Here is a 24,450-nt window from a genome sequence, read left to right as displayed (position 1 = left end):
AATCCTATAAATTATAAAAAATCTTTTTGTAATTTTTTATAAGTTAAAATTTAGAACTCGCGAAAACCGTTAACGGCCCTACCACCCCCCGAAAAGTCGTGTATTGTCCCTAATACACACAAATAAGTCTAAAAACATACCTTTTGTCTTCAAGACCCGTTCGGAATGTTCGGACTTCACACAATCACAAGGGTTAGTGCGGAATGAGAACGATTACCACAAAAATATTCAAACAATTAAATAAATTGTACATAACTTTACAAAATTCATTACCGGTTCTTTCAGTTGACCTCATAAGTTGGTACACTTACCACAAAGTTCACCAACTCCACATTCTCATCCTTTTTATCATGGTTACCGTCAAGAAACGGTTTAAGGCGGTGACCGTTAACTGTTTGCTTTGACCCATCCTTCGGGTCCTCGATGGTAACATCTCCAAGCTTTCCGACCCGTGTAATCACGTACAAGCCCATCCATTTGCTCTTGAGCTTATCGGGAAAGTATTTAAGCCTTGAATTGTAGAGCCACACTTTTTGACCCACTTCAAACTCTTTTGGATTCAGTTTCGCGTCATGCGCCCTGTTCATATCATCCTTGTATTTCGAGGCGCACTGATACGCTTCTTCCCGAAGCTTCTCCAACTCGCAAAGCTTTAATTTTCGCTCATTTCCTGCATCGTCATATTTCATGTTAACTTCTTTGATAGCCCACCAAGCACGATGCACAAGTTCAACCGGTAAATGGCAATTTCGCCCATAAACTAAGCGATAAGGTGTAGTTCCAATAGGTGTTTTATGAGCCATTCTATAAGCCCATAAAGCATCATTCAACTTCGTCAACCAATCCTTGCGGTCCGGTCGAACGGTCTTTTGCAAAATTTCTTTTATTTGCCTATTGGAAACTTCCACTTGACCGCTTGTTTATGGGTGATAAGGGGTAGCAATTCGATAGTCAACACCATACCGTTTCAAGAGTTTGCCAAAATTAAAATTCTTAAAGTGAGATCCCCCATCACTAATGATCACTCGGGGAATCCCAAATCTCAAGATTATATTTTTTTGTACAAAATTGCAAACAATGGTATGGTCATTCGTCTTGGTGGCAATCGCTTCAACCCATTTGGATACATAATCGACCGCCACCAAGATGTATAAGTTGCCATGCGAATTAGGAAATGGGCCCATGAAATCGATCCCACACACATAAAAAATATCTACAATGAGGATCGGTTGCATGGGCATTTCATCCCTTTCAGAAATACCCCCTAACTTTTGACACTCTACACAGTTCTTAGCGAAATTAAAAGCATCCTTAAAAATAGTCGGCCAATAAAGGCCGCTATTGAGCACTTTGTGCCCGATTTTGTGACCACTGAAATGGCCCCCACAAGCAAATGAATGCAAGTGCATCAAGACGCTAGGAATCTCCTCGTCGGGTATGCATCTTCGAACAACTTGATCCGGACATATCTTGAATAAGTCCGGTTCTTCCAACGTGTAGTACTTGATTTGAGATAGGAAGTGCAACCTCTTCCTTCTATCCCAATGAGCCAGCAAGTCACCTGTAACCAAATAATTAACAATATTAGCATACCATGGTAATATTGCAACTTTTAAAATCTGCTCATCTGGGAAGTTCTCATTGATCTTTTCACGGGAAGAATCCTCCTCCACAACCAATCGAGACAAGTGGTCCGCAACCACATTCTCACTCCCTTTCTTGTCCCTAATTTCCAAATCAAATTCTTGTAGCAAGAGAACCCATCGGATTAATCTCGGCTTTGCATCCTTCTTGTCCATGAGATACCTAACTGCAGAATGGTCAGAATATACAATGACCTTAGTACCCCATATATAAGCACGAAATTTATCCAACGCATATACCACCGCAAGTAGCTCTTTCTCGGTAGTTGTATAATTTAATTGTGCATCCGAGAGAGTCTTACTTGCGTAGTAAATGGCAACCGGTTTCTTGTCCACCCGTTGTCCTAATACGCCCCCCACCGCATAATCACTTGCATCACACATAATTTCGAATGGTAATGACCAATTCGGTGATTGCAAGATTGGGGCCTCAACCAACTTTTTCTTCAACACGTTAAAGGCATTGGCAATTTTTATCAAAATCAAAAGTTTTATCCTTTAACAATAAATTACATAGGGGTTTTGTTATATCACTAAAGCTTTTTATAAACCGTCTATAAAACCCCGCGTGTCCCAAGAACGACCTAATACCCTTAACACTTGTGGGATAAGGCAAAGTGGATATGACTTGCACTTTTGCTCTATCCACCTCGATCCCACGACTCGAGACGACATGCCCCAACACAATCCCTTCTAGAACCATAAAATGGCTCTTTTCCCAACTCAAAACTAGGTTTTTCTCAACACATCTTTTTAAAACTTTTTTGAGTTGGTCAAGGCATGTATCAAATGATGACCTAAATATTGAGAAATCATCCATGAAGATTTCCAAAGACTCCCCCACTATATCTGAAAAGATACTTATCATACACCTTTGGAAGGTGGCGGGGGCATTATAAAGTCCAAATGGCATTCGCCTAAATGCGAAGGTGTCGTATGGACAAGTAAAAGTAGTCTTTGCTTGGTCTTCCAATGTATAGCAATTTGATTGTATCCTGAATAACCATCTAGAAAACAATAAAATTTTTGTCCGGCCAATTTCTCAACAATTTGGTCAATAAATGGCAAAGGGAAATGATCTTTGGAAGTTGCAGCATTTAACTTCCTATAGTCAATACAAATACGCCACCCGGTTACCGGCCGAGTGGCGACCTCTTCACCTGCGTCATTTTTGACGACCTGAATGCCCGCTTTCTTAGGAACTGTTTGTGTCGGACTTACCCATTGGCTATCCGAGATAGGGTATATGATACCCGCATCTAGCCACTTCAATACCTCCTTTTTAACCACTTCTCGCATGTTCGGATTAAGTCTCCGTTGTGTGTCACGAGAAGGACTCATGCCGTCTTCCGTGATGATCTTGTGCATCACCACCGAGGGACTAATTCCCTTCAAATCCGCAATGGTCCACCCGATAGCGGCTCTATGAGTGACCAACACTTTCATCAACTTCTCTTCTTGCTCCCCGGTCAAGTTAGATGCAATGATAACCGGGAGCGTGCTACCCTCACCCACATAAGCATACTTAAGATGCTTGGGTAGCACCTTCAACTCTACCATCGGAGGCTCTTCCAATGACGGCTTTAACTTTATGTCGATGTGTAACATCCGTCCAAAAACGGATATCCAAAATCCGACCCGTTTTGATATTCGGATCCTAATACCAACCCTTGAAACACGAAATTTTTCTTTTTCGCGAATTAAATGAACGTCAAAAGATATTTTTCTAATTTTTAATCTAATTATCAATATGGTTATTTATTTTTTTAAATCTACAAATAATTATAAGATTTATTAATTATAATTAACCAAGTTAACAAAGTTAAGTTAAGTTAATAAACTTTTTTTTTCTTTCTAAATAAATAAATTAATATTTTTAATTAATTAAATAAATAAAGGTTTTTTTTTAAATAAAAGAATTATTAGTTTGGGTTAATTCAAATTAACAAAGTTAAGTAAAACATATTAAAGGTTAGCAAAGTTAGTTAGATTAAGAGTTACAAGCTAACTAGGTTAGTATTAATAAAAGAGAACCACTAACTGAGTTAGAAAATTCAGTTAAGCCAGTTAAGTGTAAAAATAACAAAAACGGGCCACACCCAGAATCGAACCCGCGCCTACCCGCTCAGCAAACAAGCAGCAGACCACTTCACCACTCTATCTTTTGTTACATACCTTGCAATCCAACAACTTATATTCGCTTACTTTCAGCGAGTTTCCTTTTGAAACCATTGTCGCCAAAAGCTCGAATCGTACAGCTTTCATTTCCTTTTTACGCTCGCTGATTTACCGGGATTGAATCCCGTATACGCGTGTCTCCATTTTAGTTATCAATCAAGAACACATCTAGGATCATGTCTCCATTCATCCACCTATTTTTTTCGGAAACTTTGTTGTTTCTAAAATCACAAATCATTACCATCTTTACAATACGTGTGAAGGCTATAAAAGCCGAACATCTTTACACCAACCTTCGACCACAACCTTCCCCTCACATCACCCTCACAACCCCTCTGTTCGTTAACAACCCCGCCGGAGACCACCTAGTCGTCGCCGGAGACGAAACAGTAGGCCGCCATATCACCACCACGAAACCTTTCACCATCCTCCGTTTTGACCCGCAATACCTTGGAGAACCCTTGTTCGGAGACCCGCAACCACCGGAGATCATGATGAAATGGTTTGGCCATGTTTCGTTCAACCGAGCTCGATGTAATCGGAACTCCACTCCGTCCCTGTTGCGGTATACCATCCTCCCCGGAACCCTACTCGGCTCGTTTTTCAGTATACCTTCTAACCTTTTGTTCTTTTACTTCTCTTCCTTCCGTTTCGATATATTATGTAGTAGATAACACATATTCTGTTCATAGAAACATTGGGTGATGTTGCTTGTTAACTGGGAGTTCGCTGGGTCCTCTTCAGGAAGAAGAAGAAGGTGTCAATTTTTACAAAGGTATAAATGAACTAAACTAGTATTCATCATATTTCTAATATAAAGTCATTAAAATCACAATCAATGAATTTTATTGGTTAGCATCATGGTCTAATAATAATATTGTTGTTATCAGTAAGGGTGTAACATTTTGGTTATGTAATCAACATGTTTAATATACGTATTTAACATTTCCTAATCTCTCAATTATTTAATATTTTCTAATCTCTTTATCAAACAATTCAAAACGAGTAATTAATACGACTAATTTGTCTCGTTACATAAACCCAATGCATGTGCATATGAGTCTTGTTTCCTATTGTCATTAAACACTATTACATATTTCCATATAATTCTTTATATAATTTTAAAAATGAAATAATTGTATCATAATTAATTAACTTGTGAACCTTAAATATTTGGAATCCTATTTAATCAACAAATAATAACGAGATCGTTATGTGATATTTCCTATCTAGGTTTTTCGCTCTCGTTCGTCCTCTTGGATTTCCTTACTCGTGCGTTATTTTACAAGAAAGCGCAACGCAATCAAAGTGAGTATACATGACCCATTTTCGTTTTACACTTTTGGGTGCAATATGTATTCTATATCAAACATCACACAGCACGTTAAACATTTTATGCACACTCTATCCTTACTCTATGTGATACATTTTAATCATGTTAGACATGTTATGCTATTGTAAACACTCATGACTATGTGTTCATTAACTTCGTACGAGCCTCCCCTAACAATGGTAGCGCTATAGGTTGAGAAACGCCCCTCTAGTTATATTAACGAGTATTGTTAGGTTAAACTATGTTAAAACCACCCTGTAGACTTTGGGTTGGACACTTTAATTGCGTTAAACTTTGGTTTGGACACGTAGAGTAACATCGTTTCGAGTATATACTGTTAACATGGTATTGTATTCACATTTGGATATGAGCAACATTTTAAACATGTATATACTATGTATGAAAACTTGTATACTCGCCAACATGCTTTTGTTGATTTTATTTTAATACATATTGCAGGTTGAGGTTCAAGAAATAAAGAAATCAAGCTAGGATGGACCTAGAAACCCATTTTAGCATAGTATTTTATTATGTTTGGTTTATGATGTACTTGAAAACAATGTATTCCATTTGATATTTATGAAATAAATTTAAATCATATTGTCATAATAGTGTTATGTTGTTTTGAGCAATTTGTACGTCTCATCCCGATGTTTCCGCCATCGGTTGGGGTGTGACACGATGCTTTCCGGAAGGCTTTCCACTTGATGTGTCTAAGTGGGCCTTCCTTCCCTAGCCGCTAAGACCTCCAACTCTTTCACCTCTTCTTCCATGCTCCGATTCGTCTCTCCTTCTAACCTGTCAAACAAGAAACATTCCTCTATTGTGTTTTCCTCTTCGACACTAATGTCGCATAGAGGTATACACTCGTCAACAATGTCCGCCATATAGCATTCATCGCCGACTAGAGGATCCGTCAATCCTGAAAAGACATTTAACCGCAACCGACGGTTACCAAAAGTCATGTCGACCGTGCCCGATTTGCAATTAATTTGGACATTCGATGTTGCCAAAAATGGTCGACCGAGGATCACCGTTGGTTGCTTGGTTCGGTCCAAAGAAACATAATCTAATAATACAAGAAAGTCCACAGGATAGTAAAAGTCCTCGACCTTGACTATTACATCCGTGACTATACCACGGGGTAGTTTAGGAGTCAAGTCGGCTAACACTACGGTGGTGTTCGACACTTGAAGTGGACCAAAATCATATTGGTCATATAAACTACCTGGCAAGATACTCACACTTGCCCCAAGATCCAAAAGTACCCAGGTCATTTTAAATTCACCGACTTGTATTGAAATAATGGGCGCCCCCGGATCTTGAAGTTTTGGTGGAAGTGCACCCGAAAGAATTGAACTCACGTTTTCAGTTAAATCAAGTTTCTTAGGAAACTTGTGAGTCCGCTTTTGGGTGCATAAATCTTTCAAGTATTTAGCATATGAAGGTACTTGCTTAATTGCATCTAAGAGTGGTAAATTGATTTTAACTTGTTTAAAAATTTCCCACATCTCTTCTCGTTGTGGGCCTCGTTTATTTACCATTTTCTTAGATGGTCCCAACAAAGCTTCGGGATAAACACCCTTTTCCTTAGCCTTTGGGACGGGAACGGTCACAACGGGTGTATTTTTATTACTTTTTAAATCATTTTTATTTTGACCCGTTTGACCGTTATTACCTTCATCATCACTCGCATCTTCCACCACCCCTTCAACAAACTTGGGTGGTGGCTCAACACCACTATCTATCACTTGACCACTACGTAAGGTAATTTTATTAATTGGTACCTCGTTCATGCTCTTCGAATTTGACCCTTGATGCTTAGGGTTCACATTGGTGTCGCTTGGAAGTCTTCCTCCACTTCCACGAATTTGAGCCAACTCTTGAGCAAGTTGCCCCACTTGTTTCTCCAACGCCTTATGAGATTTATCTCTTACTTCCACCTCTTTTTTCATTTCGGCTTTGAACTCTTGATGTGAATTACTAAGATTACTCATAGCATTCATGAGGGCATCAAATTTCGAATTTATCGAGTCATCACCTTGGGAGTTGGAAGCACCACCCCCATTTCCACTTTGGTTGTAACCCCTTTGATAATTGCTTTCGCGACTTTGATACCCTTGGTTACCCCCTTGATTGTAATTCCTTTGGTAACCCCCTTGGTTACCACCTTGACGGTTGTTGTAAGAAGAACCACCTTGACCACCTTGATTACCCGATTGAAAATTCGGGTTCATTTGATTCGAGGCATTACCATACCGGAAGTTAGGGTGATTTCTCAAACCTGGATGGTACGTGTTGGAATTCATGTCGTATTGCTTTCGATCCCCATACACTTGACTTACCTCCTCGGTGTAATCATTCGACCACGTTGGACATTGATCTGTTCTATGACCGATATCCCCACAATCTTCACACACTGCGAATTGTACCACATTCACCTCCTTCTTTTTCATACGAGCTATCTCCCGCTCTAAAGTAGATATTCGATCCTTAGAATCAAGATCGGGAAGTGACCGGGAGACGGGATGTTTCTTAGCTCTATCAGCGGATTCCTTTTCCTTTGATCGCTTGCTCATCCTCTTGAGAAATTCCCAATCATCATCTTCATGATTGCTCAATAGAGTTCCGTTACTCGTCGACTCGAGGCGATTCCATGTCGCATCATCCAAACCCCGTACAAAACACTTAACCGATTCCCACTTCTCTATTTGGTGATGTGGGCATTTCCGAATCAATTCCTTGTATCAAGTGAACGCTTCATGCAACGGTTCACTCGATAGTTGCTGAAACGACCTTATTTCATCCCTAGCGTCATCGGTCTTCGCCATCGAATAGTATTCATCAAGAAAGACTTGTTGCATCTCACCCCATGTCCGGATACTATTCGCCGGAAGTGTAAGAAACCATTGTTTCGCCTTGTCTTTTAGAGAAAACTGGAATAATCGAAGCTTGACCTCCTCCAATGCAAATTGTGCCCCCCGATAGTGTTATAAATGGAGGAAAACTCCGCCAAATGCGTATACGGTTCATCATTAGACCTCCCATTGAAGTGGGGAAGTATATTGATGTAATGAGGCTTACAGTCGAACATTCTCCTTTCACAAACTATTGGAGAGTCATTATCCGTAACCACCGGTCTAAAACGGTCATTTACTCCCCGTGGAGGTTGTTGACGACGATGCGGACCGTTAACTTCTTGATCCATCGGCCTTCGATCATCCCTTCTATCACCTCCCCTATCACCTCTTCGGTTTCCACCTTGGTTACCCCTTTGATTACCCCCGACCACGAAACGAGGAATCCGGTTAGGGTTAGCATTATTGTTGTTGTTGTCGTAAAACCCATCATTCTGGTTCCTTTGGTTATTGTTTCGTGGTTGGCGGTTATTTTCGTAACCGTCATTTCTCCTATCCCCGTACTCGTAGTCATCGTTCCCCACAAAGTTGGCGTTTTGGTAGCCAAACTCATCATCTTCAAACCCTCTTGCATTATAGATGTTACCTTGATTCACATACCCCCAATCTTCGTCATCATTAGCCCGATCATCATAATATCCCCCATCATCCGAATTTTCCGTATGAACACTCACATGTTCCGTCGATTGATAACCGGGAACACTATACGGTTCGTCATCGGGAATGGCGTTCCTCAAATCGTCTATGTTAAAGAACGGGTCTTCATTCGCGGGATTGCCACGATCTCGATTGCCTCGACGATCAGAATTGACATTCCGGTCATCAAGGTTGATGGGTAAGGAATTTTGTCGATGAAGGTTTTGTTGTTGGGGTGTTCTTTGGGTGTTGTTGGGATTTTGGTTTTGGAAAGGTGGTGTGGTGGTCCGGAGTTGTTATTACCACCCGGTCGCTCTTGTGGTATAGGTTGAATATTTTGGGCGGGATTGAAGTTGCTTCGGTATTGGAATTGTTTCGGGTTTTGGTTGAGGTTTTGGTTTGAGTTTTGGTTTTCCATTGAATCGGTTTCAATGGTCGGTGTGAATTATGGTGTTAGATTGGTTTGATTAGAAGCAAGAGTTGCTTCTAACCGGCTTGCTAGGTTTCTTCTTGCTACTCTTTCGATTTCCGGTTCGTAGACTAACGGTGAAGTCCTCCCGGAGTTTCGCGTATGCATGCACTACCTGTAACCTGCACAAGTAACACACCCGCGTAAAAAGGAAAAAGACAAGGTACAAGAAAAGAAACTTTGCAACTTAAACAGTTAATCACACAAATTCAAGCAATATCCAAACACAAAGCGCACGCACTCCCCGGCAACGGCGCCAAAATTTGATCGGAGTGTCGCTCTCCGGTCAAAGATAATATTTATAGTCCCAAATTACCCTTAACAAATAGTTAGTGGTAGCAAGGGGTCGAACCACGAAGAGTTTGTGGTTTGCGATTGGATTTGAATGAATTGAAATATGTGTCACAACTTATGAAGCTTGCTATCTTGTTTTTATGTATTTTTGTTTGATTTAAAAGATGTGAATTAAAATTACTAAAATAATTGGATTGATTAACTACTAATGATTAACAAATTGCAAGAAATGAAATTGATTGTTTGAACAATATAAAGAAAACAAGGCTCACACCCGATTTCAACAAATGCAAGACTTAGGGTTACTATGTGTTTTAATTTGATTTACTTGAAATAATTCATTAACGGGTCAACAATCACAAAGCTTAGGTGCCAATCGCTATCAACGTCATAGACAACGGACCACGATGCACTTCGTTACTTTGGACTAGCAAATCCTATCAAAAGACAAGGCATAAATACGTGTATTCGTTTCACAAAGTCAAATTTAATCATTCACTCGACAATTCGCAAATTCAATACAAACGTAGGACAATTGTCTAAAGATTCAAATGTAATTCAAGTTGTCACAAAGCAAACATCAAAACATAATAAACCCTAACTCTTACAAAAGTCTACAGCGAGGTGAAATCTCCAAGAAATTAGCCGCTCATGGTGAACGAGACTTGATCAACGGATGCTAGGAACTTGAAGTTGAACATCTTGAAAGCTTGAGGATGGTGGATGATGGTGATTAGGGTTTGTATTGGAATGGTGGTGATGAAAGGATGGATGATTGATGGAATTAGGGTTGTGTGTATGAAAGTGATGATGATTCGGGTGTTGAATCGAATGATTCGGATGATGGTTGGTGTGTATAATGGATTGGAAGTGAAGAAGTTCTGAATTATGGCTCCAAGAACAAGTTTCAAACTCCCAACAATGTGTAACTCCCGAATTAATGACTTCCCAAGGTGTTTTGATTCAAATCCATGTGTGGGAAACCAAAAATTCACGATTCGTTATCGGAGGACCGTCGCCGACGGTGTGTGGAATGTTCAAAATCAGCCTACGGCCAAAATCGCTGTCTACGGGATTTTTGGGCGACGACAGTATATAAAGGGCATCGCCAACGGCCCATTATGGCGTCGGCGACGGTGCTTGCTTCTCCAACATTCCGTTTTCTCAAATCTTAACTCCGGTTTATCCGTTTCGCGTCCCATTGGCTCGTTTTTCATCCCGGTGACCCGTATAGCTCCCGGAAAGCTCCTTAAACTCCGCTAGAGCTGCAAAATACATATCTAATCAAAAGTAGGTTATTCGAAATTAAAACTTGTGTAAAAACATCAATTTACGCAATTACGATCACCGGTTTTCGACCCCGTATCTGAGTAATGTACTTGTGAAATATTTTTTGAGTTAAATGACATTTTAGTTCCTGTGGTTTAGGCCATTTGTCAGTTTAGTTCAAAGGTTCATTTTTCGCCTGTGGGTCCAAAAAGGTTTCATCGTTGCCATTTTAGTCCACTGGGTTAACTTCATCCATTATTTCTGTTAACGAGAATGGCATTTCGGCCATATAAAATGACCGAATTGCCCTTCTCGTTAACAGAAATAATGGATGAAGTTAACTCAGTGGACTAAAATGACAATGGTGAAACATTTTTGGACACACAGACGAAAAATAAAACCTTTGGATTAAACTGGCAAAATGGCCCAAACCATAGAATCTAAAATGACATTTAACTCTTTATGAAATTATTTGGTTAACTACTCAACTCGGTTTAAACACTCATTACAAATGATTGAACCATTTCTGAGTCTAAGTGCCTAACCTGATTTGATTTAAAATTCGATTTTTAAAAAATTGAATAAATTCCAATAAGTTAAAACGTACGAAGTTAATTATTTTTGAAAGTAAATGTTAAGTAAAAAAAAAGAGCAAGAGAATTCGGAAATTTAAGTGGATATATATATAGGGGAAAGTTCAAATAAAAATCATTAGTTATTGTGAAAACTCGAAAACTAATTAAAAAAGCCAAAAAAACATACCAATTTTTTTTTTTTTTTTGCATATTAATTTTCGCAGGTTTTTTTATATAAAAAAAATTAAAAAAAAATTTGTGTAGTGCACATATGTAATACTACACATATGTATGTGTATTACACATGTGTATTATTACACATGCGTACTACAAAAAAAAATTGAAATTTTTATTTTTTCATATATAAAAACTTGCGATTTTTATAAAAAAATTGAAAAAAAAAAATTGTGTGTTTTTTAGGCTTTTTTTAGTTAGTTTTCGAATTTTCACAATAAAATTGGTTTTTATTTGAACCACCCCCTATATATATAATATATAATTAAATAAATAAAAGAATAAGGCACCGCCAAATTTGAAAGTTGAGTGTTAAAGTAACCGCCAAGGTTGTAAACCTACATAATATATTCTTCCACCCTTATCGATATCTCTACTTGTATTCTACTCGTTTCAATATAGTGCTGATGGATGTGCCTTGTTCGTACGGTATTGTAGACCGAAGAACAAGGGATTTCATAATCGTAAATGCAGACATTAGTGATCGTATGTATACAATACTTGACATGACTCCAAGTGAAAGCCAGGAGGATATATTGAAGGTGAAGATCTCTATTTCCTTTGAAGGTATTGATCTAGCCATGGTGCTCGATGATGGCCTTGAAGATAGCCTTGGTGATGGCCCCCCTTACAATATTTTCCGGTTAACATTCACACGGAAGAATAACGGGTCCTTAGTCACTTCTGGATACTTGGCTTATACCGAAAGTGGTCAAGCGATGGATTATGTTATGGAAAAACGCATGTATGAAAAATCTAAATGGTTTGCGAAACTTGTGTTGTATTGTGACAGTCTTCGTAATGACCTTCCAAAGGCGATTGAGAACGTTGTGGAGAAAAGTAGATTTGTTAACGAGAAAGAAGCTCAGGAGGCATGTGCAATTTGTTGTGAAGAGTACCAATCCGACTGTATGATTGGGACGCTGCGATGCAAACATAGTTATCATGAGGAATGCATCAAAAAATGGCTGAAGAGGAAGAAATCTAGTTGTCCACTTTGCAGGGGTAGTGCTTTCCTTTATCAGTAGCTCGTGTTCATTAGTGTGATTCTTTTGTTTCATTTATAATCATTCACATCATGTATTTGTGCTTTTCATTTTAATCAATTAAGGAGGTTGTGATATAAACTTGATGTTGTGTAACTTCTTTTATGAATTTCAATGGCTATTTCATTTTATTATACTAGGTGATGAAAGGTAGGTAGGTCACCATGAAAGTATATCTTTTTTTCCATGTAAGCATATTTTATAGAGGAACTCAGTCAGGTGACACAATTTATAAATAAAAAATGGTTGAAAATATATGAACAAGAAATAATTTCAATACAGAAGTCATTTATTTGATGAAAAGAGAGAATAACACAATTTATACATAAAAACTGAAAAAAAGAAGTGGGAAATAGAAAACACAACACATGAATATATAATATGAAAGAAAGTTCGCTATTCAGGGAGAGTAACAGCTAACTTTATGAGACTCTTGTTATATTTTAATATTTAAAAAAAATTACCTACCCGAATTTTAAACGGTTCAGTTATTCGGTCGACCTTTTCCGGTCAAAAACCCGAACAACCGGACCAAAAAAGCCGAAACACGAAACCCGATAAAAACCTGAACATTTATTGTTTTTTTTCTTAGGGGGGTGGGGGTGATCACTAGTGATAGAATTCTATCACTCACAAGCACCCAATCAACTTCCGCTATGTCATCAACCATTTTTTCCATCACTCACAACCTTTTTTAGTGGCATTGCCTATCACTCACAACACCCAAAAATAAACCCCCGTGTTCCCTCACAACACCCATTTTCCACGGCGTGATAAAATCCACGCGTGGAATATTGCACGCGTTATACACTATATGGTGGCGGTGGAAATTCTTGGCCATCACGCGTTATACATGTTCCATCACGGTAAAATAACGCTACGCCCCCACTGGCCTTATAGAAGTGTTTAGATTTGGAGTCTTTCATAGATGTAAGATTATGTTGTGGGACTTTTAAATATTATAATAGCATATTGTCAACTAATGTTTGAGCTTTGATGATATTTTTAAAGTAGCAATATGAATTTTGATGATATTTGTAAAAAAAAAAACATTTATTTTTATTTTACGTCTAAACCCGAAAACCGAATAACCCGACCCGAACTAACCCGAACCCGAGTAACCCAAACCCGACTAACCCGAACTTTAAAATGGGTCAGTTATCGGGTCAAATTTTCCCAGATAAAAAACCCAAACAACCCGACCCAAAAAACCCGAAGAGAAAATCAACGGGTTTCATTTTCTGCTAGTATGGTTAAGATGGCGTCACTGCATCCGCAATCTGTACTGACTGAATATTATCGGTCACTTGTTCGCAGCGTGTGACTGAAATGTTATGTGTCACTAAGTCCACTGCCTACTCCCCCACAAACTCTTTTCATGTGTAACACTTAAAGACCTTAAATTGTATCGCATTATGGGTTTTTACTTATAGCATCCACTTTTGAGCGCGGCTTGTGCCCCTTGGCCACAAAACGAAAAAATACGAATAAGTTGGTGAAAAATATCCAATATAACAGGAATCTGATAGAAGTAGGTCGTTATTTTTTTCCGTTTTACATTTAAAAACTATTCGAATGTGTTTACGGCAACAAAACAGGATGATCCGTCACTATTTTAGATAGAAAAACACGTACTAATCGCTTTTGATGGACTATCAGTTTGAAAACCAGAATTTTAGAGAATGTAAAGACAGGAAGGAGTCTTTGTGCACTAACATAGTCTTGTATCCACCTATTTCGTAATTGTCTTATGAAAGTTTCATCAGTTATAATCCTAAAGTATAGGACTCCATATTTTACTCAAAAACAAATATAAGCCTTAATTTCTCCTCATTAGTAGTGAGTAGTGACTATCTACCATTCATTCATGTCCATAAACATTTCTCACTCAGTTTAACCAAAAGAATTCTTACAACATATGTCCACAAAAGTATAATGAAACAATCATTCTTCTTTGAAATCTAAAAGATATACTAAAGATGGAACACGATGGAAGTGCGGCTTTCTCTATAGACCGGTCAAGTGTGGCTTTCTCTATAGACCAGTCAAGCCGAACATTTCTGAAAGAGGAAGTGAGCTTGTCAGTCACAGGCAGACTAAGCAGGAAATCTAGCAGGTTAGGTTCTAGCCGACAGAGACTCCCGCCTAATGACGAGTCAAGGATGGTAAGGCAAAGATCAAGTGCGGCTAGAGGGCTTGATGGCTTGCGGTTTGTTGATAGAGTTGTGACCGGGAAAGAGGGGGACGCGTGGATGGCTATTGAGAAACGTTTTCAACAATTTTCAGTAGATGGAAAGCTGCCTAGAGAAAAATTTGGAATATGTATTGGTTAGTTTTCGGATCTTGAATGATTTGTTTACAAACTAATTGTTTTGATTATTTTGGTTTGTTTTCTTTAGGAATGGGCAACAGTGGCGAGTTCACAGGGGAACTGTTCGATGCACTTGCGAGGCGGAAGAGGATTGATGGATCTAAAGGGATCACATTAGAGCAAGTAAAAGTATTCTGGGAAGATTTGTCGAATGAGGACCTTGATACCCGAATTCATATTTTCTTCGATATGTAAAATCGATATTCCTTTTTTTCACATAATGTCAAACTAGAAACTCGTAACATATAACTAAAATTGAACTCAGGTGTGACAAGAATGGAGACGGGTTGCTAACTGAGGAAGAAGTAAAAGAGGTACACCGCACCCTACAGATAGCAAAATGGTTAAAACGGGTTTAGTAACAGCTCAAAACGATCATTTGTCAAATGATACGTAGTCATTCTAACCTGATCCGGCCTTTTTAATGCACTTTTTTCAGTTATAGTCCTCTTCGACATGTTTGGCTACGCTGTTTTGCTTAATCTCACTTGAGAGATTAACAAAAAAAAGCCCAAAAACCATTTGTCTCGTTTTTTATGTTCTTTCCTGTCTCAATCTTAAATCTACATTGATTGTTTTCGGTTTTTCTCATGTGTAAGGTCCTGATAATGAGTGCATCAGCCAACAAGCTTTCAAATTTCAAGAAACAAGCCGGTACATATGCAGCTCTAATCATGGAAAGACTCGACCCTGATGACTACGGTTACATAGAGGTAAAAAAAAGTTATACTTAACATGTCAACACATTTCTTTAACTTGATCATCGAATGACAGATGTGGCAACTCGAGACGTTGTTGAAAAGTATGGCGACACCAAAGGAAGCTACCATGAACCCTGAAGACACAAACGATCTAGCCAAAACAATGATCCCAGAACTTTACAGGAACCCGTGGAGAAAATTCATGACAAGAGTGTTTGAATCGGGACTCGAGCACTGGAAAGTGTTTTGGGTATTATTTCTATATTTGGAAATGAACGTTGCGCTGTTTATGTGGAAATTCCACCAATATTCGTTGATGCCGTCGTTCCAAGTTTTGGGGTATTGTAGTTGCACAGCGAAAGGTTCCGGAGAGACTCTAAAGTTTAATATGGCTCTCATTCTCCTTCCTGTATGCCGAAGAACACTTACAGCCATTAGAGAAACTTTCCTTGGGAAAGTATTACCTGTGGATGAGAACATTAATTTCCACAAGATAATCGCGCTCGCAATCGCGATAGGAACAGTAGTTCACACCGTTGCGCACATGGCCTGCAATTTTATAAGGTTGTCAAGATGTCCTTTGAACAAATTCAAGGCCATCTTTGGAAATTTATTTGTAACGCAACCGAGTTACATGGATTTAGTAACAAGCATCCCGGGATATACTGGAATCATCATGATTATTTTGATGGCTATTTCCTTCACCTTTGCAACAAGTTCTTTTAGGAGAAACGTTGTTAAGTTGCCTCACCCGTTCAACGATTTAGCCGGTTTTACTTCCTTTTGGTACACTCATCATCTGTTGATCATCGTTTACTTTTTATTCATCGTTCATGGCACCTTCTTAATCCTCACTGTAGGATGGTACAGAAAAACAGTACGTCACTTGACAACTTGTCTTACACTCCCACACAATTCCAGATACGCGATTTTCACACAAAATCGCGTATATGGTGCAGTGCGTGAAACATAAGTTTGATCAAATTTTGTCAAACAACATTCTTGCAGACATGGATGTACCTGTTGCTTCCAATGTTGTGTTATGCAAGTGAGAGACTCCTTACAACTGACCATACAATGCTTGTTGACACCATTAAGGTGACCCAACGATGCCATTGTTATTATCTGTTTATCGTTATAAAAATAAAATTCTTGATTATCAGTTTGTGGTATGAAAATTCAGGCTATCATATATAGCGGGAATGTGCTAGCACTCTACATGACCAAACCTATAGGATTCAAGTACAAGAGTGGCATGTACCTCTTTGTACAGTGTCCACAAATATCACGCTTCGAATGGTAAGCTTGTTATTAATTATATATTTAACGACACATTATTAAATATAAACTAATTGGATTACTAATTATAGATGTTGATTTACATGATAGGCATCCTTTTACCATCACTTCTGCGCCTGGAGATGATTATCTAAGTGTACATATTCGTACTCTGGGAGACTGGACGAAAGCACTACGGGAAGAATTTGCAAAGGTCACACACTGTTTTCTAGTGAAGGGGCAATATTATGGCACTGGTTAAAAAAGGCCAGGCTGGGTTGTATTGACCCGTAACACTTTTTTTTTCCATTTTTAGAACATTCTATAAGTGATGAATGGGTTAATTATGATTCCAAAACAATTAGTATATAATTATGATGCCTATCATAGTAAACCATATATATATATAGAGAGAGGGTAAGTTTCATAAGAAAACTACCCTTCGTGGGAAATACTACATATGTGCGGTACTAATACATATGTAGTAACCACCACAAGTGGCCTAGTGGTGGAGTGACTTGGGTTCTCCAATGGAGACCCAAGTTCAATTCCCATTAGTGCCACTTTGGTGGCCACCGACACCCGCTTTAAAGCCGGACCGAGGACACTCGAGGTCTCGGGTTTGAAACATGTTTCTTACCCCTCTTTGATGGCTATGGGTATTTGCCGCCAGGGATCCTTGTCGGGTGGTGAACTGGGAAGGGAGATCCCTTCCGCGGTCAGGGGTACCGTGCATCTACCCTTTTTTTAATACATATGTAGTATGATATACCACGTATATGTGGTATGTAGTTTTTTGGTTTTCTCACGCAGTACGAGTTTCTAATAATCTCTTTCCTATATATATATATTGAAAGGCATCAAAGACGAAAATATTACAAATAATAGAGTTTGCCCACAACTCAACCCATTTGACATGTACCCAGTTTACATTAATTTTCCAATTTGACCCGTGTATGGTAATGCACATCCCAGACCGACACTTGCGTAAGTAAAAGGGTTGAGACTATCACCTCAGCTCTACGTCAACCGTTCTATCTTAATCTAAATTCTAAAACGCAGAAATGCAGGCCTGTGAGCCGAATGGAAATCTAGCCCGAATGGAAACTAATTCGAACTTGACCATTCAGGAATCACAAGCAATGTGAGTGCCACATAATCTAAGTCTACATCACCGTCTTTTTTAACATCACTTCTAATCAATTTCATGATAATATTCATTTGTTTTGGCAGCTATCCTAGAATCTACATCAAAGGACCATATGGCGCACCTGCACAAAACTACCGGAAATACAATGTCCTATTACTTATCGGTTTGGGTATTGGAGCCACCCCGTTTATCAGCATATTAAATGACCTCTTACATCACCTAAAAAAGTCGGTAAGTAAACACAATGCCTACTCAAATAGTTATGTCCTACGTGTGTATAAGTAAAAAGAACATTCTAGATAACAAAAACATGCATAATTAAGGTAACAAACTTTTAAAAAAATGATAAACTATCTCCAACTTTAGAAAGTTTGAGCCGCTTTGTGAGCGAAAATGAACTCGTCACCCAAAATAAGAGTTACATCAAAGTTATGCAATTTTCCTTGTATTTAAAAACCTCAAGGAGCATTCATTCTATTGCAGAAATCCGGCGAGATCCTGGATAAAAGAGCTTACTTTTATTGGGTAACAAGGGAGCAGGGTTCATTCGAATGGTTCAAAGGTGTAATGGATGATATCGCAGAACATGATCACGAGGTGAGTCATTAATAGGCCTGTAAACGAACCGAACGTTCATGAACTGTTCATGAACTTGTTCGGCAGGAAGTTCGTTTATGTTCGTTTATTTAATAAACGAACGAACACGAACAAAAATATTTGTTCGTTTAATTAAATGAACGAACATGAACGCACCTTGTGTTCGTTCATTTATGTTCGTGAACATTCTTTTATGTTCGTTTATTTATGTTCGTGAACGTTCATTTATGTTCGTTTAAATTTTAATAAATACATAAATAGTTATATTTAAATATCAGGTTTTCGAACTACTTATATAAATATAACTAATTAGTATATCTATGAACCCTTATTTAGATGTGTTTTCGGATGAAATGTAATATATTAGACTTGTTTCTTCAATCATGTTAACTTATTTTTATTCAAATATATTCAATTAATTTTTTTTTATGTTCGTTTATGTTCGTGAACTGTTCGTTTAGGCTTTAAACGAACGAACATAAACGAACACGAACATGCTCGATTTCTTAATGAACGAACACGAACAAAAAAATGTGTTCGATTATATGTTCGTGTTCGTGTTCGGTTAAAGTTAAATGAACGAACACGAACATGATGTTCGTGTTCGTTCGGTTCGTTTACAGGCCTAGTCATTAACCTTAAACTTTAGCTTTATGGTACTATCTACTTACTTAGAACCAACTTTCTTAGATAGGTTAAGCCTGTTTGTTCTAATTATTAGACTATATTATTATGCGCCCACGAGCTCAGTTAGGTTTCTAAGGTTACTCGTATTCTCTGTATGGTAACCCTAGAAAACCTAACATAGCCTGTGGGCCGGTAATAATATAGTCTAATACTAATGAGGTTTTCACATGTGAATTTCAGAACATTATTGAAATGCATAACTACCTCACAAGTGTGTATGAGCATGGTGATATGAGATCTACACTTATATCCATGGTGCAGACTCTGCAACATGCCAAAGATGGAGTCGATGTCGTCTCTCAAAGTCGGGTATAAACTTTCTTAAAATATATGATCAACCAACACCTAATTCAACGTTTTATTTCAAAAATTTATTTTCTAATCACAAACACATCACGACAGATTAAAACGCATTTTGCAAGACCAAATTGGAGAAAAGTATTCTACAACTTGGCAACTACACATGAAGGTCGTAGGATAGGTAAGACATCACTCATTACTACATTGGGTTTTCTTGTGATTAAAGGTGGCAATCCGGGCTCGTTTACTGGTAAATAGATTAATTTGGGTTGTGTTTATTCTCAACTGGATCTAGTAAAAAAAAGCTAAAGGAGAACAAGCCAAAGATGCTAAAATCACACAAAGTCTATTATTATTATTATCACTTACAACCTCTTAAATCGTTGTATTCAAACTTTAGACTATTACTCCATCTGTCTCAAAATTATCGTCCGCGTGACTATTTTTGTTTGTCCCCAAAGAAATGTTCACTTTTGAAAAATGGATAGTCAAAAATACTATTTTCGCCACGGGTAAAATCAGCATTCTACACGCTAAAAATTGTACGCCTTTATCATTGATACAAGTTTTTCAAATCAATTACGTCTTAAATGCATGGGCATTCTACAAACTAAGTGTTATACATGAAGCCAAAGGTTTTTTTGTTGGTGCACAATTAAGCTGGACAAAGGGAGTATTGTAATAAAATTGTTTCTGTAGTCATAATTAACGGGTTCACTATTCATATATAAATGGACATAAAGCGACGTAACCACACACATTTGCCCGCTACCAAAAATGATCCGGTTTAAGTTAAACCTTGGTTTCCAATGAACTGCAGGTGTTTTCTACTGTGGAGCCCAAGCACTCGTAAGACAATTAAAAAAGCTCTGCAAAGAATTTAGCCGTCAAAACATTACTCGCTTTGATTTCCACAAGGAGAATTTCTAAAGAGAGATTAAATGTACAAGTTGTTTTCATTCCGGCATAATGGCATATAGAGTTCACTTGTAGGTCTGCAGCCTTGTAGTTCCAAATTGGTAGAATAATCAAGAACAATGTTAAATCTTCTATAATAGAACACTTTTTCGGTGATTCTAATTAGCACAAAGAAATTGTCATGCATACCGGTGGTTGTCCAAATCTCAAATATGAACACTTTTTGGGTGATTCTAATTACCACAAAGGATACACTCTACTCCAATGGAAACCTCACCTACTATTTTACTTACTTCCAATAACTAGTGCATACGCAGTATATGCGTGTGACTCCAGCAATTTTTGGTGAATTTTTATATATGCCAAAAGGTCCAAGTCGTGGCGTGCCTCAGTTTTCAACTCGTCATGCCACAAAAGAGTCGAAGTCGCATTTTTTTTAGCTTTTTGTGGCTTGAAAGCTTAGGTTGAGCCCCTTCAAATTTAGCTCAATGATCTTTGAGCCAAAGCGAGTTATTTCAGGTTGAGCCTCTTCAAATTTATCTCAATGATGTTTGGACTTCGGACTTCGGAGTCCTACATAGACATTTCATAATGAGCCCCTTTAAATATAACTCAATGATCTTCAGAGTCCAACCGGGTCATTTCAGGTTGAGCCCCTTTGAGTTTATCTAAATGATCTTCGGACTTTAACCGAGTCGTTTCAAGTTAAGCTCTTTCAAATTTAGCTCAGTGGTATTTGGAGTCCGACATAATCATTTCTTGTTTAGCCCCTTCAGATTTAACTCAATGATCTTTGGAGTTCTACATAGTTGTTCCAGGCTGAGCCATTCAAACAATCAAACTTATTGAACGATCTTTGAATTCCGACGGAGTTATTCCAGACGACTACTGGAGGTGGTGATATTGTTGGGCATAGTTGGACCAGAAGTCACCCGAACCACGAGTCATTAAAACTAAGTACCATCCGGATAATTTGGGGCATTGAGTTAATATCTAAGACACTGATGTTTTATGTAGAGCTTCGGCACGGAGAATGTTATGACTCCAATATGATGCAGTTAGAACCGGTGGCGGAGCTTGAACGAAAACTCAACAGGGGCCGAACTCTTAACAAATCTAATATTTTACACTACAAAAAAACTGGAATTTTTTGGTAAATTAATACTACGAGCGAAAAATCAGTTGGGCCAGGGCACCCCGGCTCCAATAAAGCTTAGCCATTGGTTAGAACTTTAGAACTACATCATACTAGCCTAGGGGCTGACGATTGGTATCACGGATTGGACTCGACGTCTGGCTTTGGTCAATGTGTTGCTTGACCAGTTGACCCATTGGGCCCAGTCCTACCCATATTTTTCTCCTTAGAGCATCTCCAACAGATAAAATTATCCTAAATCCGTTTGTTATTTTTGTCTTTTTTTTTTTTTTTTTGAAAAGAGAACTTTATTAAAAACCGGCCGGCCTGACAAAAAAGCACAGCACCGCACCCCACCACTTGTTAACGGAGCCTATAAATATTTGTTATTTATCTGTTTTAATTTTTTAAACCCCTTGTTAACGGAGCCTATATTATGTTAATGGTAATAACAGAATTTATAACGAATTTTCTCCCTCACAACATTCCGAACATCACTCTCCCCCTAAATCATTCTCTTCATTCATCACCTTTTCTCCGACCGACCATTATCCCGGCGTTGCAAATTTGCTATAACAATGGGTATGCCCGACACCCCTAATGGTACCCTCCTCCGCCCAACACCGCCACCATTCCATCAGCTCCGCCGTCCCATGGTTCTTCCTTTCATTACTCTTCCTCTACATCATCTATTATTCCACCCTCCTCTTTCAACCTGCCCCTACCTTCACCACCAAAACCTGCCTGAATCCTGATCACACTGAAAACCTCCAAACCAACACCAGCAAAGAGACCCAAACACAAGTACTTGGGTTTGACACTGAGCTCAAACACATTGCATTCGGCATTGCAGCCTCCTCCACGCTATAGCGCACCAGGAAGGAATATCTAAAGCTGTGGTGGCGGCGTGGGGACACCTGTGGGGCGGTTTGGCTAGACAAGAAGGTAACAACCACCTGAGACGAAAACTTCTTACCTGATATCCACATATCTCAGGACACCTCAAAGTTTCCATACACAAATCCGGATGGGGATCGATCGGCCATACGGATATCAAGAATTGTATCTGAAACGCTGCGGTTGGGATTGGAGGACGTGCGGTGGTTTGTGATGGGAGACGATGACACAGTATTTATTGTTGAGAATTTAGTGAGAGTTTTGTCTAAATATGATCATAGTCAATTTTATTATATTGGGTCGTCGTCCGAAAGTCGTTTTCAGAACACGTTGTTTTCGTATGGAATGGCGTTTGGTGGTGGTGGGTTTGCTGTTAGTTACCCATTGGCGGTAGAGTTGGAAAAGATGCAGGATAGGTGTCTGCAAAGATATCCTGGTTATTATGGGAGCGATGATAGAATGCATGCTTGTATGTCTGAACTTAATGTCCCGGTCACCAAAGAACCGGGCTTTCATCAGGTTGGTTTTAAGTTTTAACCACATAACTACCTTGTTTTAGTCTAAACAGGTTCGGACCAGTTTCAGGCAACCCCGTGAACATATTTTAACAGATTGGGTTCAGATGACCTAGTGGATTTGTGGGTTGACCGGTTTGAACTTTAAAAAATGTGTTTTTATGTCGATTTTATGTCAAAGTTTAAAACATAAAAGAGAGATCAAAGCAACTTTTATTATTTAAACATATTTGTTTTATATACATTTGCATATCTTTGTTGTAAATTTGTAACTTTAGAGTATTAATATGAATGTGTTAAACTGGTCCTGTTCATGTGCAACCTACGAATATAATATATTCGTGTCATGTTTAGGTTCACGTGTCTGACGTGATTGTTGTTTTCGACCCGCCAACCCACAAACATGGCCCGGTTAAAACCCCAAGTTAGCAGATTTTGTATGGAAAAGTGTTTCAGATTTACTAATTCTGCTTTACTAAATAAGCAGTATGATGTGCATGGGAATCTAATGGGCCTATTAGTAGCCCATCCAGTAACTCCATTAGTCTCACTCCACCATCTTGATGTAGTAGACCCAATATTCCCGGGGATGCCTAGAATTCAAAGCGTTAGACACTTGCTAGAATCGGCCAAATATGATTCTGCAAGTATCATACAGCAGTCCATCTGCTACGACAAAAAAAGAGAATGGTCCATTTTGGTATCATGGGGTTATGCAATACAAATTGTAAGGGGAATTTTGTCTCCAAGAGAGCTTGAGACACCCTCTCGCACATTCCTAAACTGGTTCAAAAGGCTCGATTATACTGCATATGCGTTTAATCCTAGGCCCGTTACAAGGAACCCGTGTCAGAAGCCTTTTGTGTATTACATGAGTTCAACTGGGTATGATAAAGCCAGGGAGAAGATTATGGGTATTTATACTCTTCATAAAGAACGTTACCCTTATTGTAAATGGAAAACAGAATCTCCTGAAGATACTGATACTATTGTGGTCATAAAGAAGGAAGACAATACTAGTTGGACAAAGGTACATGTTTTTCTTTCAATGTTATTTAGTATTTCAGTAAATGTAATAAAGTATTAAAAGGTTTTATTTTTGTATAATGCAGGCACCAAGAAAGGATTGTTGTAGGGTCTTGCCTGCTAATAAAACAGGAGTTCTATATTCGTGGATTGGTAATTGTCGAACAAATGAGGTTATCGAGCTGTAGACTACTAGAAGGGTGCCCTAGTTTCTCATAGATATTCCACCCCTAATCATGTACTCGGATGGCATAGAAGGATACGAATTAATGCCGGTTCT

General features: G+C 38.5%; 3 protein-coding genes and 1 pseudogene across 3 annotated transcripts; 3 read left to right on the top strand and 1 right to left on the bottom strand.

The window, feature by feature from the left end:
• Nucleotides 1-281: 281 nt before the first annotated feature.
• On the bottom strand, nucleotides 282-689 carry LOC110942658. The gene has a single exon (XM_022184431.1). The coding sequence runs from the start codon at nucleotides 687-689 to the stop codon at nucleotides 282-284; it is 408 nt and encodes a 135-aa protein (XP_022040123.1).
• An 11,267-nt stretch (nucleotides 690-11,956) lies between these two features.
• LOC110942659 (NEP1-interacting protein-like 1) lies at nucleotides 11,957-12,577 on the top strand. Its single transcript, XM_022184432.1, has one exon. It carries the CDS (start codon nucleotides 11,957-11,959, stop codon nucleotides 12,575-12,577), a length of 621 nt encoding a protein of 206 aa, XP_022040124.1.
• Nucleotides 12,578-14,736: 2,159 nt separating this feature from the next.
• On the top strand, nucleotides 14,737-20,705 carry LOC110938546 (putative respiratory burst oxidase homolog protein H). Its single transcript, XM_022180809.2, has 14 exons — nucleotides 14,737-14,923; nucleotides 14,995-15,157; nucleotides 15,232-15,280; nucleotides 15,566-15,679; nucleotides 15,741-16,544; nucleotides 16,676-16,765; nucleotides 16,851-16,966; nucleotides 17,057-17,159; nucleotides 18,016-18,089; nucleotides 18,179-18,326; nucleotides 18,579-18,692; nucleotides 19,560-19,688; nucleotides 19,782-19,860; nucleotides 20,500-20,705. Exons 1-14 carry the CDS (start codon nucleotides 14,758-14,760, stop codon nucleotides 20,607-20,609), a joined length of 2,259 nt encoding a protein of 752 aa, XP_022036501.2. The 5' UTR covers nucleotides 14,737-14,757; the 3' UTR covers nucleotides 20,610-20,705.
• A 1,627-nt stretch (nucleotides 20,706-22,332) lies between these two features.
• On the top strand, nucleotides 22,333-24,358 carry LOC110942660 (annotated as a pseudogene).
• The last annotated feature ends 92 nt before the right edge of the window (nucleotides 24,359-24,450 follow it).

This window comes from Helianthus annuus, chromosome 5, assembly GCF_002127325.2.
Source record: "Helianthus annuus cultivar XRQ/B chromosome 5, HanXRQr2.0-SUNRISE, whole genome shotgun sequence".
NCBI lineage: Eukaryota > Viridiplantae > Streptophyta > Magnoliopsida > Asterales > Asteraceae > Helianthus > Helianthus annuus.
Note: the sequence above shows the minus strand (reverse complement) of the source record. Positions and strands in the feature narration are given on the sequence as shown.